This window comes from Electrona antarctica (genome assembly GCF_951216825.1).
Source record: "Electrona antarctica genome assembly, chromosome: 14".
Classification (NCBI taxonomy): domain Eukaryota; kingdom Metazoa; phylum Chordata; class Actinopteri; order Myctophiformes; family Myctophidae; genus Electrona; species Electrona antarctica.
Window position 1 is genome coordinate 30,270,562 of NC_136795.1, and position 17,499 is coordinate 30,288,060.

At 41.1% G+C, this 17,499-nt stretch overlaps 1 protein-coding gene across 1 annotated transcript; it reads right to left on the bottom strand.

Moving 5' to 3' along the window:
• Positions 1-2,597: 2,597 nt before the first annotated feature.
• LOC306937380 (uncharacterized protein) lies at positions 2,598-4,075 on the bottom strand. Its single transcript, XM_079521096.1, has 2 exons — positions 3,788-4,075; positions 2,598-3,107 (listed from the first exon to the last, which is right to left on the bottom strand). Exons 1-2 carry the CDS (start codon positions 4,044-4,046, stop codon positions 2,803-2,805), a joined length of 564 nt encoding a protein of 187 aa, XP_079377222.1. The 5' UTR covers positions 4,047-4,075; the 3' UTR covers positions 2,598-2,802.
• Positions 4,076-17,499: the final 13,424 nt, after the last annotated feature.

Consider the following 17,499-nt stretch of genomic DNA (forward strand, 5'->3'; position numbering starts at 1 on the left):
TTTTTGCACGTAAAAAAATAGTATTATGAAGTATATCGTAATAAAGATGTGGATTAAAGGACCCAATGCCTTCGATGGTGACGTATATCTCGATCAGTGTCGGGAGGATTAGAGGTAATGTTCCTATGTAATTTGTAAATTGATTAGCGGTATACTGTGGTTACTTTTTATGCGTATGCACCGTCCCAGCATATGACGTCAGGGTATAACTGGTATAACTAGCTCTCAATGATCACTAGCTCTCAATGATGACGTAATAAAGATGTGGATTAAAGGACCCAATGCCTTCGATGGTGACGTATATCTCGATCAATGTCGGGTGGATTAAGGGAAATGCCTTGATATGTATATGTAATTTGTAAATTGATTAGCGGTATTAGCGGTATACTGTGGTTACTTTTGATGCGTATTCACCGTCCCAGCATATGACGTCAGGGTATAACTGATATAGCTAGCTCAGTAGTCAGTAGTCATTACGATTACGTCATTTGCTGGGACGGTGCATACGCACTCCTGGGCGAAAGTAGCCTGGCTATTTGAGTCTGGAGATGCTGTGTATGGATCTTGTTTCCCGGGGGGCGGGTTCAAACATTTTCTCTTTGACGCAATTGGTTAGAGCTACTGTCAGTCAAAGGTCTCAAGCATTGAACGTCAGCGTACCAAAGCCCGCCCATATTGCATACCGTGTCCCGATTGGCCACACCAGTTCTCTGGTGTAGGAAATGGGCATACAATTGAGCCTCTCCAGACCGTAATCCGCCGCCAGGCATTTTTGTTTGCCAACGGCGGATTCGGTCTGGCTTATTAGCCAGGCTAGGGCGAAAGTACTTGCACGCTCTGCTTGCGCAAGTAATAATAATAATAGCTTTATGCAAAGCAGCCAAGAGTTTTTTCATCGATGCCTCGGAGGCACAATTCTCCATTAAACTATACAAGTAGGCTATAATAAGCTTATACCGCGGTAAACAATGGTTTTGATTAACACCTCAAATAAAATGTAACCTAAAGGTGGAAAGTCATATTTTCATTGTCTTATCTTAAATGGCATTAACAAAGTCCTTTTCTATCGCCTCGAGCCAAATGAAAACGAAAATGAAAGTTGAAGTATGTCAAAACAAAGTCACAATACAATAAGGAAGGGCACAAATACATTTGACGTATATCATAGCCTTAGCCTGTGTTTTTCTTACCACAGAGTTTCAGTTTGCGTTAAGAGAGAGAGAGAGAGAGGGGGGGGGGGGGGGGGGGGGATGGACCAAAAAAGGGGTCTCTAATCAAATACTACATACATAAAAAGGCAGTCATTTGAAATCATTTTGGCTAGATACTTTCCTAACAATGGATAAATAGGTATAGGTTATAAATCTACATTCTACAACCTGCACTTAAAAGCAAAAACTATATGGTGCCCATGTCCCTAGTGCCCACCTATTTTTACTATTTTGAAAAACCTTTTTTTTTTAAGTTCAAATACCTGATCTACATTGTAAGCTTGTATAAGATTGTCTATTTGAACTATTCAAAAATGTTCAAAATATAAAAAATGTAATGGATACATTTTAAAAAGAAAGAAAAGGCAAAGAAATGTATAGGGATAAAATAAAATAGGGCCCATATAGACCATTTTCATATGTGGGTCCGTGCATGGGACAAAAATAAATATCTAAATATTTAGGGATCCTTGAGATGAAGAGGTTTGAGAACCACTGCTAAGTTGAAAACACCCTCTTATGGATCAGGCCATGCATTCAGTGTTGATTAACAACTTAATGGGATGCTCTGTTTTAACTTTCTGCACATTAATATAATACCATTGTTGTTTATTATGACATGTTATTTCTTGCTATACTAATGTTTGTGTATATCTATTTCCCTGTACTATTGCTTTTAATAGGACTTTAGTATTATTAGTATAGGCTAGTATATATTTTTTGTCTATTCCAGCCTTTCATAAAGTATATTTTTGCTATTCCATTTTCAAATTTCTTTATATATTACTAATAATAATGTCCTGATTGTGGTTATTTGAGCAGTTGAGACGAAGAACCATCTGAAGTCCACTCCATACTAATTATCCATAATGTCTTCTTGGACCAACCTCAGGACTGATTCATATATTTCTACATGAAAATTCATGTTTAACATTTGAAGCCCATATAGGTCTACATGAGGATTGACTGTACTACTTAATAATGATAGTAGGCCTACTACTTAATGGTGATATATATTGGAGTGTAGATGTTCAGTTTCTCTAATTTACACTTTACTCTTTAGTATTTACCACATGTATGACTATAATATCTGATTTTGTATTCAGTCACCTTCATGTTTTATTATTTCTGAAGAGACCTGTCAAGCCAGTTCTCCAATGAGGTGGCCCTCATTCTCATACAAAACATAATATAGCAAGCAAGCAAACAAACAAAAAACCAACATTATTACAAAGTTTTATTACATGCATGTTAAGAAAACAAATTACTGTGCAGTGACCAAGACTATATGGCAGCAAAGTCAGAGAACAGGACATTTGCATTGTATGATATAGAAACTAAAGATTTTACAGTATCAGACAGACAGACAAAATGTGTCTGTCTGTCTGTCTGTCTGTCTGTCTGTCTGTCTGTCTGTCTGTCTGTCTGTCTGTCTGTCTGTCTGTCTGTCTGTCTGTCTGTCTGTGTCTCTCTCTCTCTCTCTCTCTCTCTCTCTCTCTGTATCTATATCACCTATATTCAAATGGTCAGAATTACTTGTTTGTTTGGTTGCTATGTTGTAGTTCCCTTTTCTTCCACATGGTTATACAAACTACAAACCTATCGTTTCACAAAGGTTTGGGTCCAGCTGACGAACTATGGCAATCATATCTGAACTCGGCCCGTCTCCCTTTGCCCGCACCGTGTCGATACTCCTCCGTGCTTTATCTGCATTTAGCCTTTCCATTCTAATGTCATCCATTTCAGCATCATTGATTACACCCCTATCCAGAAGCTTGTCCAGTAGACCATGCAGGTTGGCCTGTGAGATTCCTGCAATGAAGTCACTCCTCACGGACTTCAGCTTCATGGCGCTCTCGGTTGGCACTGACACTTTTTGCAGAGTCGCAGCAGGGCCTGAAGACAATATGGGGGGTTCATTTTTATGAGTACATCTATATATGACAAAACATTATTATTATTATTATTATTATTATTATTATTATTTAATTTTTTTGCTGCATGGACAGCACCTAATTGAAACAGTTCCATTCCTCAATCATGAGCACTAATAAGTACAATCTATATGTGCATGCAGAACATCATTTCATGCAATCAGATAGGACTTTTGTGTTTGGATGTATGGGCTGTCAAAGCCAGAAAGTAGTTTTAGGCCGTGCACTCAGTAGGCGTTCCTGCATGACTTCCGGGTATGATGATGATGTCACGCGCATATGTGGGTATTAGTGTTGAAATCACAATAGATACGAAATAAAAAATACACTTGAAAGATTGATGCTATAGAGGGTATGCGCGTGACATCATCACCAAACCCGGACGTTATGCAGCCTTGCAGGAACGCCTACTGAGTGGCAAAAAACTACTTTTCTGGCTTTCATAGCCCATACATCCAAACAGAAAAGTCCTATCTGATTGCATTAACCGACTTTAAACGACATTAAACTGACTTTGCCATGCACTCGATTTCCCATTCACTTCATGCATGTGCATACCCTCTATAAGCATATGATTGAGCACAGCTCACAGCTGAGGAGAATGACATGACATAATAAAACTCTATTATTTCATTTCATTACCGTTGTATCCTGAACCTGACCCTGGGATTTTCTTGGCTAGATCACTCCTTCGGATCTTCTCCAGAATCATTCTGGTGACCTCCAGAACTTCATCGTTGTATGATCCCATCATTGCATCTATTGTTTTCATCCTGTCGGCATTGTCCAGCATGGCTTTTTTAACTCTGCCCTCGTTGCGCAGTTGCCATTGGAAGCTGCCAAATTCTGAATTATCCAAATCCTCAAAGATATCCAATAGACAATCTCTGTGGCCTGCCATCACTGGTTAAGGTGTTGGAGTAAAGATTCAGGATCTGAAAAGAAGTCAGAAGAAAATGTTAGATTAAATTCCTCAGACCATTTTTATTATAGGCCCTATAATATTTTAATAACCACTTGAACCCAATCAATCAAGAACCACTGATGCTGCAGGGCCAGAGTGTAGGGAGGAGTTTCACTCAGAACAGGTTATCCATCATTTCTGGCGTTATTGGAGGCTTTCTGGCATTCTTGAATTGCTGATGGTTGGGCGGGGAAAAGTAACTAGTCCAGCTGGTTTGCCAACTATTTTCTCATTGTAGTTTGTAGCGAGTTGTGTGTGTTGTTGTTGTATAGCCTATACCATAAATGGCTTTTAATATATAGGCCGCCGCCAAATATTTAAGCAAGAAATAAGTCATTATTAAGCCTGTTCATCAGTGATGATTCACGATCCTATCGCAACTATCGCATCAGTCAATCGCGGTGCGTGTCAGACTCTGAGACTCAGACTGTATTTAAAAGATTTTATTACATGGCTTGGTTGAATGCTTGATTCTGATTGGTCAATCGCTTAATTCAGCGGTGAGTTATCTCATGATAATGACCGCTCCGCTGTATAATGACCGCTGCCTAATCAAACCCTCTGAGCACCACCAGCTGCGCGGCTGCGCCCGCTTGATTTACTGCCGTTTCCAACATAACGGCCATGTAAACACACACACTACTGACACACAATGTAATTTACAGCTAAACATTGCTCTTAAAAATGTTTTTGAAAACATTTGAGCGAGAAATAGACGAAGCAGCTGGACCCGAAAATGGATTCTATTTGATCAACTCACTTCCTTGTTTTCCGACAGTGCTTCAGCCCTGCAGCTGGGCAGACTCAGCCAGCGCGAAGTTATGGAATACTTTTTTTGTTGTGTTTTGGATCAATGGATTAATTTATGTTAGTTAGCCATGTAATAAGCGGGATAATATCTGGCTAGGTGGTCATTGTCGGGATATAATTCACCTTCAGGGAGTGTAACCACCTCGGCTTCGCCTCGGTGGTTAAACTCCCTGTCGGTGAATTATCTCCCGACAATGACCACCTAGCCAGATATTATCCCTTACATAGACCTACAGCTGTCTTATGCTGTGTTCTCTGTTATGCAGTCTATTTTAGGTGTGAAACATTCAGAATGAACTGAATATATTTGCGCTGCTTCTGAATTGTAAAAAAATAAAATAAGAATTCCTTTATGTTTTTATACCCACTGACGTGTTTTAATTTAAACGTTATTGGTCTCTTAAGAAATTGAGTGCCCTCCAACCCCACAAGGCCACTGGCCATGACAATATTCCCTCCAAATTTCTCAGAGACCCAGCCATCTCTATAGCTCCAATCATCACCCACATAGTAAACCTCTCCATCAAACAGGGACAGGTCCCCCAAGATTTCAAACTGGCCAAAGTAACCCCCTTGCACAAGAAAGGGAGTAAATTAGACCCCGGCAACTACCGCCCTTATCTAAGCTCCATCTCGAAAGTGATGGAAAAAATAGTCTATATTGAAAAGTATCTTGCCACTAATAAATGAATGTACGAGTTCCAATCTGGCTTCAGAACGTCCCACTCCACTGACACATGCCTTCTCTATTTGAGCGACCATGAGGTGGAAGCTGGCAAATACTGTGGCATGGTCATGCTGGACCTCCAAAAGGCTTTTGACACCGTGAACCACTCCATACTGGTTAACAAGCTAAAAGCAATTGGTTTCGATAGCACATCAGTGAGCTGGATGCAATCCTACCTGGAGGGGAGAGAACAGATGGTGGAGGTGAATGGAACCCCCCCCCCCCAGTGAGCTGTGGCGTTCCACAAGGAAGCATACTAGGGCCTTTACTGTTCCTAACAGTGGCGGGCCGTGCCGAAATGAACTAGGCCTTCAACCCCCCCCCCCCCCCCCCCCCCCCCCCCCCAACAACCTGTCATATGTTCTTATACAACATTAAACCACGCAAAAATTGGTGGAACTGAACCATCAGGCTCTGTAATATCCCAGCTATGCTGCACCGGCGGGGACTAAACACACGCAGCGCGCGAGCGTGCACACACACACACACACACACACACACACACTCACACTCAAGTGGCTCCGCAGCGCACAGCCAAATGAGACTCGGCCACACACACAGTCAGCACGGACAACCACAAGTCCTGAAGTCCACAACCATAGCCTATAAAACGATCAATCATCAATAAGCTGCGTCGCATCGCGATCGCATGTACTGTATATAAATATTATATAAAGATCCTTACCATGGCTGCCTGCATCATACCAATGGTCGACCCTGCAAGCTTTTCTTGAAGTCCTTCATTCTCGAAAAATGCTGTAAATCCACCACTAAATCTGTTTATTCTCCTCCTTCAGCCGTTTTCCGCGTTTGTTTGTGAGTTAAATCTATTTAGCTCCTCAATCAACCCACATATGGGAACTCGCGCAGAAAGTTTGAAATACCCAGTTCTCTTTTCTCATTTGACAATATTCCCCCCAGTGATGGGATCCAAGCAAGACGTTAACGTCACCAAAGGCCAGCTAGCTGGCGCTGGTACATGAAAGAAAACGCCCAGCAGGGCAAACTCGAAATCTGATTGGCTAAGGAACCTGTCAATCTCTATATTGCTCCCATTCATTTCAATGGCAAGGGGATTCACTGGAGTTTCTGCAGGCCTCCCGGTAGAGAATTTTACCCGGAGACAACACAATGAAATAATCTCATTGGTTAAAAAAAAACAAGGGCTGTTGTACCTGCACAGAATGGAAGCAGAGCATCCAGACTGTCTGAGTGAGAAACAGTGCAGTGGCAGCGAAATAAATATAATATTATATATAATATTATAGATATAATATTTGTTAAAAATAAAAACTTATTATAAAATATAAATTTTAATTTCTGCATCAGGCAAGTGGGCCAGCAGAGAAGGCCTTGCTGGCCCTGACGGCCATGTAAACGACATGTCATCAGCTTGTGACTGCAACTTGTTCCTGTTCGCAGATGACTCGGCACTGCTAGTCTCGGACAGGAACAAACTGCAGGTTGAAAAGGCCCTCAGCTCTGAACTCAGTAGAATCTGCACCTGGCTCGCTGATAACAAACTATCTTTACACCTGGGAAAAACTGAATCCATTCTCTTTGGATCTAATAGTAATCTCAGCAAGGCAAATGGCTTCTTGGTTAGAGTGGGTGACAATGTTATCACACGTAAAGATTAAATTACCTACCTAGGTTCCATCCTGGAGGCTAATCTTTCCGGTGATAAAATGGCCACCAACGTAATCAAAAAAGTCAACCAAAGAACAAGATTCCTTTACAGGATCTCCTCACTGGTCAACAAAAACACCTTGAAGACCTTAACAGGAGCCCTCGTACAAGGTTTCTTTGACTATGCATGCACCTCCTGGTACCACAGCACCTCAAAGGCCCTTAAAACTAGGCTCCAGACCTCCCAAAACTAACTGGTCAGGCTCCTACTTGGCCTCACCCCCCGAACCCACCTCACCCCTGCCCACTTTGACAGGCTGGAATGGCTTAGGGTCGACGACAGAGTACAGCATCTTGCAATGGGTCTGGTCCACAAGATTCGATACACCACCACCAAAATGTGGAACGCCCTACCAACAGTCATTAAGACATGCGAATCCCTTGACTCCTTCAAAACCGCTCTCAAAGGGCACCTACGGACGGCTGCAATTCGAAACTGGCCTCCGTAAAATCTGAATCCCCCCCCGCACCGCCCACCCCCTTTTCCCCTCACTGTATATTTTTCTTTTCCCTTTTTACCTCCCTTATGATGAATTCCTGTTTTGTTCTTATATATAGAAGTGTATATTTGTACGTCTCTAAATGTTTTGATGAATTGAACAAGGTGGACCCTCTTGTAAACATGTGTAATGCTTAATTGGGTCGTCCACTCACAGTTAACAGTCTTTGTATTGAGTTTGTGCTTGAAATGTACTGTAATTCTGCAAATTATGCACTATGGTGTACCAAGTGCTTTCACTTTCACAGACAATAATGATCTCATCATACGTTATGCGTAGTAGGCCCTATACAAGGCATCATTATTCATAAATAACGCAATTGGGGCAAAGGGGAAGTGTAAATATCTGCATGAATGCAGATATTTACACTTCCGCCCTCTTAATTTTAAACCTTAGACTGTGCCATTCTGAAAATGCGCATAATGGCCTGCAGACTGAGAAGGAATTATAAAATAGGCCTACAAGAGGTGGACCCTCTTGTAAACAAGTGTAATGCTTAATTGGGTCGTCCACTCACAGTTAACAGTCTTTGTATTGAGTTTGTGCTTGAAATGTACTGTAATTCTGCAAACTGTTAATAAATATTTCAATCAATCAATCAATCTCACTATCAGGCCTATAGGCTATATAGCCTACTATGGTGTGCCAAGTGCTTTCACTTTCACAGACAATAATGATCTCATCATACGTTATGCGTAGTAGGCCCCATACAAGGTATCATTATTCATAAATAACGCAATTGGGGCAAAGGGGAAGTGTAAATATCTGCATGAATGCAGATATTTACACTTCCGCCCTCTTCATTTTAAACCTTAGACTGTGCCATTCTGAAAATGCGCATAATGGCCTGCAGACTGAGAAGGAATTATAAAATAGGCCTACATTGATATTAAGCCATAATATTAGACTATATATTTTGGGAAGTCTTTAGACAAATCAGTGATAAAATAAAATACATAATGCGTCATGCATTCTGCAAAATGTAATTGTCCTCTTACCTTTAGCAAGGAATCACGTCGTCGTCGTTGTGCAGACACAAAGTTCACAAGGGGAAGGGAAAATGAAAGTATTTATAACCAAGTAGGACTACCAACAACAAGACGGTAGCCTATTGCTTTGTGAAGGCCGGGTTGGGTTGGTCAAATATGACGTAGGCCTACAGTAGGCAGTTCTCATCTGGAGCATGCCTTCCTTGTGGTAAATACTATCAGAGTTGGTTCTCATGCCAATAACGCACGTGTGTGTGTGTGTGTGTGTGTGTGTGTGTGTGTGTGTGTGTGTGCGCGTGCGTGTGTGTGTGTGTGTGTGTGTGTGTGTGTGTGGGGGGGGTCCAGACCAAAACACACATATGAATCAGCAATAAATAGGTGTCCACATGTTCTCCACACCCCCCCCCCCCCCCCCCCCCCGCCCCCACATACAGTATAAAATGCAGCTATAGCTAATTGTCTTAATTCTAATACAGGACTTTTAGTAGCAGTCTGACTGAGTCCACAATGCAAGTCCTTGCAACAAACCCGTTTTAAGGCCAAACCGCGCCAATGATTCGCCGTGCATGCAACTCCTTGCAACATGGAACTATACTTGTAACATGCAAGTTGCAACCATTATTATCCCCAACAGCAGTTGCAGCCATTATCCCCCCCCCCCTGCACGTGCCTGCCTGACAGCGTCTCACGGGTTCGACTATACCGATCCCGACGACGACGTTTGCTGCGTGTGTGTGTCCCCCATCTCTCTCCCCGTGCCAAATGTCAATCTACTGTCAATAAAGGCAAAATTTAGAGGGGTAGGTGCTCAAGTGAAGAAAAAAAAGGGCACCTTGTGCACCGGTTGCCTTAATAGTGTGTGAGATTTATAGATTTTGGGGCATAACTAATATATTATAAGCTTTTAATCCAGAATTAATCAATGTCACCATGGGCCACATACTGTACACTGTACAAAACAAACATTCAAAAGGGCAGGTGCTCTAGCACCACCTAGTGTCTATGTACACGCCACTTCCTGTCGGTTAACATGGCACTTGGCAAACAGTGTTCAGATGGGTTCAATTTCTCTAAAAATGCTGCCCACCCAATCAGAACTGATAAATGGTACTGATATTTTGTGGTATGTTTTATATTGGCTACAAATAAATATTCTCCATCATTTTTGATTGGGTGGGCAGGAAACACCGTCACGCACATTTCGTCGCACTCTGTCCCCCTAGAACCAGCCCTGGTGGAGGTGGAGAGACTGGGAGGCCCCTGCTACTGAAACAAACACACTATGGCAATGATTACCGGAATATTGGAATACAGAGATATTTAGCATTGATTAAAAGTAAGAAATCATAAATGAATGGAGAAAAAAGAAGAAAAAGGAAAGAATATACTGTGTATGAATTGAATTGTGAGTCTGTCCAGCGCCTCAGTGAGGTGCATAAAGTTAATGTGAGGCCAAAACAAATTTATTATGGAATACTGTAATCAAGTAATTGTTCATTTTTATTGACTGTCCACGTCAAACAGTGAATATCAGCCGGCTTTTATTGCAGATGATTAAAGTACAGTGTCCTTTGTCCTTTTGATAATGATGCTTTTATATTGTTTATGCAGTATTAATCTGTCCAACAGCAACACAGTTCCCTAAAAGATGACCGTCCGTGCCAACTTCATTCCATTCACTGCAGTAAAAGTCTTGCTTCACTGCCGTCCTTTGACCATGCACTGATATTCACAGTTTGACGTAGGACAGTTAATACAATTAACAATTACTTCATTACAGTAGTTTGGCAATATATATATATATATATATATATATATATATGTGTGTGTGTGTGTGTGTGTGTGTGTGTGTGTGTGTGTGTGTGTCTCCATAACCTTTGATTGGGTGGGCAGGACGCATGTTTCAGAGGGAGTGCAACAAACCATGTACAACCCAGATTCGGCACAAACAAGGGACTAAATTATTTTCGCTCCTATGCCACCAAAATGTGGAACGCCCTACCAACAGTCATTAAGACATGCAAATCCCTTGACTCCTTTGTATTGAGTTTGTGCTTGAAATGTACTGTAATTCTGCAAACTGTTAATAAATATTTCAATCAATCAATCAAAATGGGTGCCCCCCCTTAGAACCGGCCCTGCGCAACGCAAGTAGAAGTTGCAAGGTGTTGCAAAGAGCTACAGTTGCAATAAGGAGTTGCATTTCAAATCATTGGTGTGGACTTGCCTTTAGGTTCAAAATGTGTGTGTGTGTGTGTGTGTGTGTGTGTGTGTGTGTGTGTGTGTGTGTGTGTGTGTGTGTGTGTGTGTGTGTGTGTGTGTGTGTGTGTGTGTGTGTGTGTGTGTGTGTGTGTGTGTGTGACACAGACTAAGATATATTATACTCATGCTTACTGTCTACGGAGCTATACAATTATTCTAAAAAGGCTAGCCTGCCCTGTGGTGCATCATTGCATGCAGGAGAAAGAGTAATCTAGCCTAAATATTATTATTGGCTTCCATTTAGATCAGCAATAAAGTGTTACTATGACATGCTGGCTCCCAATAAGCCTACACGTACACTCAGGTCCTCAGACAACGCCCTCCTTGAGACCCCCACAGCCCAGCTCATCAGGGTGGCAGGGCATTTGTAATTCAGGCTCCCAAACTCTGGAACGCCCTACCTATCCTAATATTAATCTAAGACTTGCACAATCTGTGTCATGTTTTAAATCCCTTCTGAAAACCCACCTTTAAAAGGCCTTCTCTTAATTTCCTTTTGCATTCATTCTATTCTATTTTTTGATTATATGTGTATGCTTTCATTTTGTGCTGGCTGTTATTCACTGATATCTTGTTGTTGCGTTGTTGTTGCTTTTTGTTGTTTTTTACCCTGTTATGTAAAGCACTTTGTGACTATGTCTTGAATCATCATTATCATTATCACTATGTATAAGAAAAAAATGACACAAGTGACTGTCTTAAATTGACGAAGGTTTTGATCTAATTTGATCTCATTTTAATTAAACTTAGATCATATAACGGCAAGGTCAACTTCTTCAGACCAACATGTTTAGAAGAACATTTCTAATGATTATTAGGCTAGTTACATTGATTGTCCTAAAACGGCACAAACAAGGGACTAAATTCATTTCGCTCCTATGCCACCAAAATGTGGAACTTTACCAACAGTCATTAAGACATGTGAATCCCTTGACTCCTTCAAAACTGCTCTCAAAGGGCACCTACGGACGGCTGCAATTCAAAACTGGCCCCCGTAAAATCTGAATCCCCCACCCACCCCTTTTCCCACTCACTGTGTATGTTTCTTTTCCCTTTTTACCTCCTCTATGATGATTTCCTGTTTTGACTATATATTCGTACGTCTCTAAATGTTTTGATGAATTAAAAATGGTGGGCCCTATAGAGGGTATGCGCATGCATAAAGTGAATGGCAGATCGAGTGGCAAATCGAGTGGCAAAGTGAGTGACAAAGTTAATTTAATGTTGTTTAAAGTCATTTAATGCAAACATATAGGACTTTTCTGTTTGGATGTATGGGCTGTCAAGGCCAGAAAGTAGTTTTGTGCCACTCAGTAGGAGTCCCGCATAATTAACTTCCGCATTACACTTGTAAACAAGTGTAATGCTTTATTAGTCTCCAGTGGAGTTGAAGGCACCAAATATAATGGTAACCTCTAGTCTAAAATGTAGTTACTATATGGGCAGGGTTTGGATGACAAACTAGCCTTTGCAACAGATTTTATGTAGGCCTATTATCAATTAATTATTAACCAACAATATAGTATAATATAGCGTGTGCAGCTCAGCACGGTGGGGGCACTGCTCCACGGCTCCACTATATCCCTGGCGGTTGTACATAAAACTATTAAATACAATTAAACAGGGGCATAACTGAGGATAAGAGTTGGGTAATGATAATGACGTAATGTTCAGGGTCTTTACTTCTTCTTTGAGGTTGCCTTCCTTGGTTTCACTGCCTTGTGCTTAGCTGGGGGTTTTCTTGCTGGGGCATTTTTGGAAACTGTGGATTTCTTTGGGGCTTTCTTAGGAATCTTGGTCACTTTCTTGCTGGTCTTGGCTGCAGATTTATTGACTGCCGGTTTGTTGGCTACAGGTTTGTTGGCTGCTGGTTTCCTGACTGCTGGTTTCTTGACTGCTGGTTTCTTCACCCTTTTGGGAGACTTCTTTCCCTTTGCTACGTTATAGCTTGGCGTAGAGTACCTTGGCGTACCATACCAGTTCGAACCGCTACGTTCGTTGGAGGCAGACACGGTGTTGTGGATGTGTACATTAACGACTGTTAGGGATAAGATAACAAACATAATGTAATGTAATCAGTGTTTTTCCATCTAACATTCAGTCATTACACAGCTGTACTCCTATTTTATTTATTTATTCCGACTCCATAGTATACAATACATACAACTAGAAAGTCTGAAATCTTATGAAAAGGATACAGTCACACCAAACGTTGGTTCTGCCGATAAGGGTGGATTCTGACGATGCTTTTCAATGGGAACAAGTTTGCTTGATACCGTTTCGTAGAGACTGCCTACATGCACGATCTATATACCAAATTTAGCCCTAATTTCGTAGTTTAAAAACGAGCGTGATCTGAGTGAGTTGTGACTCAATGAAAAGACGAGTGTTCTTTTGTCTCTGTGCGGGGTGGGAAAAAAAAGAGAAACGGCACTGGGTGCTGCACCACAATTTTGGTTGTCGCTGCACCACAAGTTTGGTGCAGCGACCGAGAACGCAGTTTGTTGCCATTTGCGGATTTCCCCAAAACAATCTCAGTTAAGTTCATAAGTGTTACTATGACATGCTGGCTCCCAATAAGCCTACACGTACACTCAGGTCCTCAGACAACGCCCTCCTTGAGACCCCCACAGCCCAGCTCATCAGGGTGGCAGGGCATTTGTAATTCATGCTCCCAAACTCTGGAACGCCCTACCTATCCTATATTAATCTAAGACTTGCACAATCTGTGTCATGTTTTAAATCCCTTCTGAAAACCCACCTTTAAAAGGCCTTCTCTTAATTTCCTTTTGCATTCATTCTATTCTATTTTTTGATTATATGTGTATGCTTTCATTTTGTGCTGGCTGTTATTCACTGATATCTTGTTGTTGCGTTGTTGTTGCTTTTTGTTGTTTTTTACCCTGTTATGTAAAGCACTTTGTGACTATGTCTTGAATCATCATTATCATTATCACTATGTATAAGAAAAAAATGACACAAGTGACTGAGAACGCAGTTTGTTGCCATTTGCGGATTTCCCCAAAACAATCTCAGTTCCCATTGAAAAGCAAAATCCGCCATCATATGCAGAATAAAAGTAATGCATATGATGAAACCACACCCTAAGACCATTTTTATCTTCTCAGTACCTACCTTTGGATTCCGATTCATTCATCCGATTCATTTCTGGAGGTTTCTGAGTTGAGCCAGCACCTTTAAGAAAACATTGGGGGAGAAAGTTATATCTAGTAGTATTTCAACTATATCATAATTACATTATCTTATGTTTATGACAACCTTTTGTGTTGCCATTGATTCGATTACTTCATGAGCACTATTTAGTACAATCTAGGTGTAGGCCTAATTAATTAAGTGGCTGCGTATAAATTACTCCCATAGTGTTAAAATGGCAATAGATTAAGTTTCCTGACTGCTGGTTTCTTTGCTGCTGGTTTCTTGACCCTTTTGGCCGTCTGCATCATCTCCCTCCTCATCGTCATCATCATCATCATCTCCATCCTCATCATCATCATCATCATCTCCATCCTGATCATCATAAATGAATACATGAATAAACAAACAATGATACAATAAACTGATATAGATCGCTCCGAACTATATTGTAGGATTCTATGATAATGGTTGTCTTTACGCACACATGCACGCACTCGCGCACGCGCGCGCACACGCGCGCGCACACACACACACACACACACACACACACACACACACACACACACACACACACACACACACACGTGCTTGAGTCATCGGCTCGACCACGATGACTGTTAGAACACTCTTTCACTCAACCATCTCTTTTTCTCTTCTACGTCAAAGTTTCACTTGGCTACACAGGACGGTCTCTCTCTGGCTGCAATCAATACTCAATGTCAACTCATCGGAACAGCACGTTATAACTAACACTTAAACAGACCTACTACAGCACAAAATACATGCAGCAACTACATTGAAAAAAAATCTATTATTGTGTTAGCTATTCTATCAAGACAGACAAACTTCATTACCTTTACTTTATAGTCTGTTTTTCGCTTAGCTGAACCAGGGCCTGCAAGACAACATGAGCGGACATGTGTATTTTATCTTGGATTTTGTACATCTCAGTCAATTATATATGATATAAATACACAGAGACTGAGAGAGAGAGTCAGCTTGTAGATCCTCTCAGTACACAACGTTTGTGTGACACCGTCATACAATGGAAGAAATGTGAACCTTCATTCATGAAAAGAATATAAAAAGATTAAATATAGATACAAGGTTTCTGCCCGACAGCGACAATATATTAAATGTGTATTATTGTATTATATTAGCAAACAAGTACATACAGTATGAAACTCTGGTACAGTCTATCTACACTATGACAAAACATTTTATTTTGTGAACCCTTATGCTGCAAGGTTAGCACTTAAATTAATCCATGCCTCAAATCTATAGGTGATATGATATGATATGATATATGATATATGATATATGATATGATAGATATATGATACATGATATAGCCTACATGATAAACCATACAATATGCCATGACCTGACATGACATGACATGACATGACAACAATTACATTTATTGGCTTCAATTAGATTACCTTTGGTTGTGTCTGGCCGTTTCCTCGCTAGATCATTCCTACTGATCTTCTTCAGAAGCCTTTTTGTGATCTTCACAGCTCCATTAGCTGTATAGGTTTGTATCATCACATCTACTGTTTTCAGCCTGTTTGCACCGTCCAGCTGGGCTTTCTTAATTTTGCCATCTGAGTTGGTGCGCAGTGACCACTGGAAATTCTCAAATTCTGCATTATCAAGCTCCTGAAGAAGCTCTAATAGAAAATGGTGTGGCATCATGGATTAAGGAGGTGCAATAAAGATTTGGGATCTGAAAAGAAGTCAGAAAAAAAAGGTTAGATTTGCAAAATATCCAAGACTAAAGTTGCACACTGGACACATTTTCGGAAAACCGATGGAGAAACGCCGCTAAAAATCCGAAAACCGCTCTCTGTGTGCAGGGACCTTAAGGCCCTCATTTATCAACGCGGCGTAAGCCCAAATATGGTGTACACCCAAATGTGGGCATACACCGTGTTGATAAATGAGGGCCTAAATGATTTGGACATACATGGCCAGAGGAGGGGTGAGGGGTAGATGGAGCTGCCAGGCACGAGGAGGAGAGGAAGGCCAAAGTGGAGGTGGATGCGGTGAGAGAGGACATGCAGGTGGCTAGAGTGATTAGGGAGAAAACAGAAGCGGATGGAAACAGATGATCTGCTGTGGCGACCCTTGTGGGAATGAGCCGAAAGAAAAAGATCACTCAGTTATCAACAAATTGAACAAGTTCTACTACAGATTTGAGTAAACTTTTTTTGAAAAAATAATATCTTCCTCCTAGTATAGTCATGCATAGCATACCTGATGATCATGTTTAAGGGGGGCACTCACGGCACTCCATCTTTAATAAGGTTATGTGTTAACAGTAGGCCTACACAGTCTGTAAAACGTCATATAGGCTAATATTGTATTGTATTTCCAGGGTGAAATTAACAATTATTTGGTTGTCCAAAGATGTTTATACATTCTTCAGCCAAAACGATAAAAAACATAAAATAAAACTATTGGTAGAGGTAAAAAAAATCACACCCGTGTGAACTGAGTGGTGTAAGGTCTTATATAGCCTGATCAGCTGTGGTCTGACGTAATGTCTGACGTAATGAAATCACACCCGGGTGAACTGGGTGACCGTAGCAACCATGCTCATTTTCTCTGCACAGACAGACAGACAGACAGACTAACAAAGCCAGTTGTAGGAGTGGTTTACACCACTCAAAAAGTGTAAAAGGTAAAATACAATATTGTAATAGTACATGAAGTGAGCATCATGTGAGCATTAATTAAAACTAGAAAAAGTGCCATTCCGGGCACAGGTCTCCACCAGGAGGATAGGAGTGTGTGTGATGTTTGGCAAAATGTTTAGGAGGATGTTTTTTTTTATTTGTTTTTGCAACAATTTTCTTCATTTTGTTGAGGAAATGCAGAGTCAGATCACTCATAGCATCTCTGAGGATAGAATTCTGGCTGAGCAGGACATGTGCAGCATTTTGTACAAAACGGGCCACTCCTGAAAACTTTGGAAGGCCATCTTAGCCAATCAGTGTACAATCTGAGAAATCCAACAGACTCGTCTTGATCACATGACTACAGAGATCATGTGTACCGATTGCCATTTCTTCATACGCCTTTGATGGCAATTGGATGATTTGAGGCATTTTGTTCCAAAAATGTGTTTTGCAAAAACCAACCTGTTGGTGGCGCTATAACAGGCCAATGTGAAAATTGGCCCGTAAATTGCATGCTGCGTTCATGATTTGAGGCTATTGTTCAAAACGGGGCAATCTCAGACATATCCGACT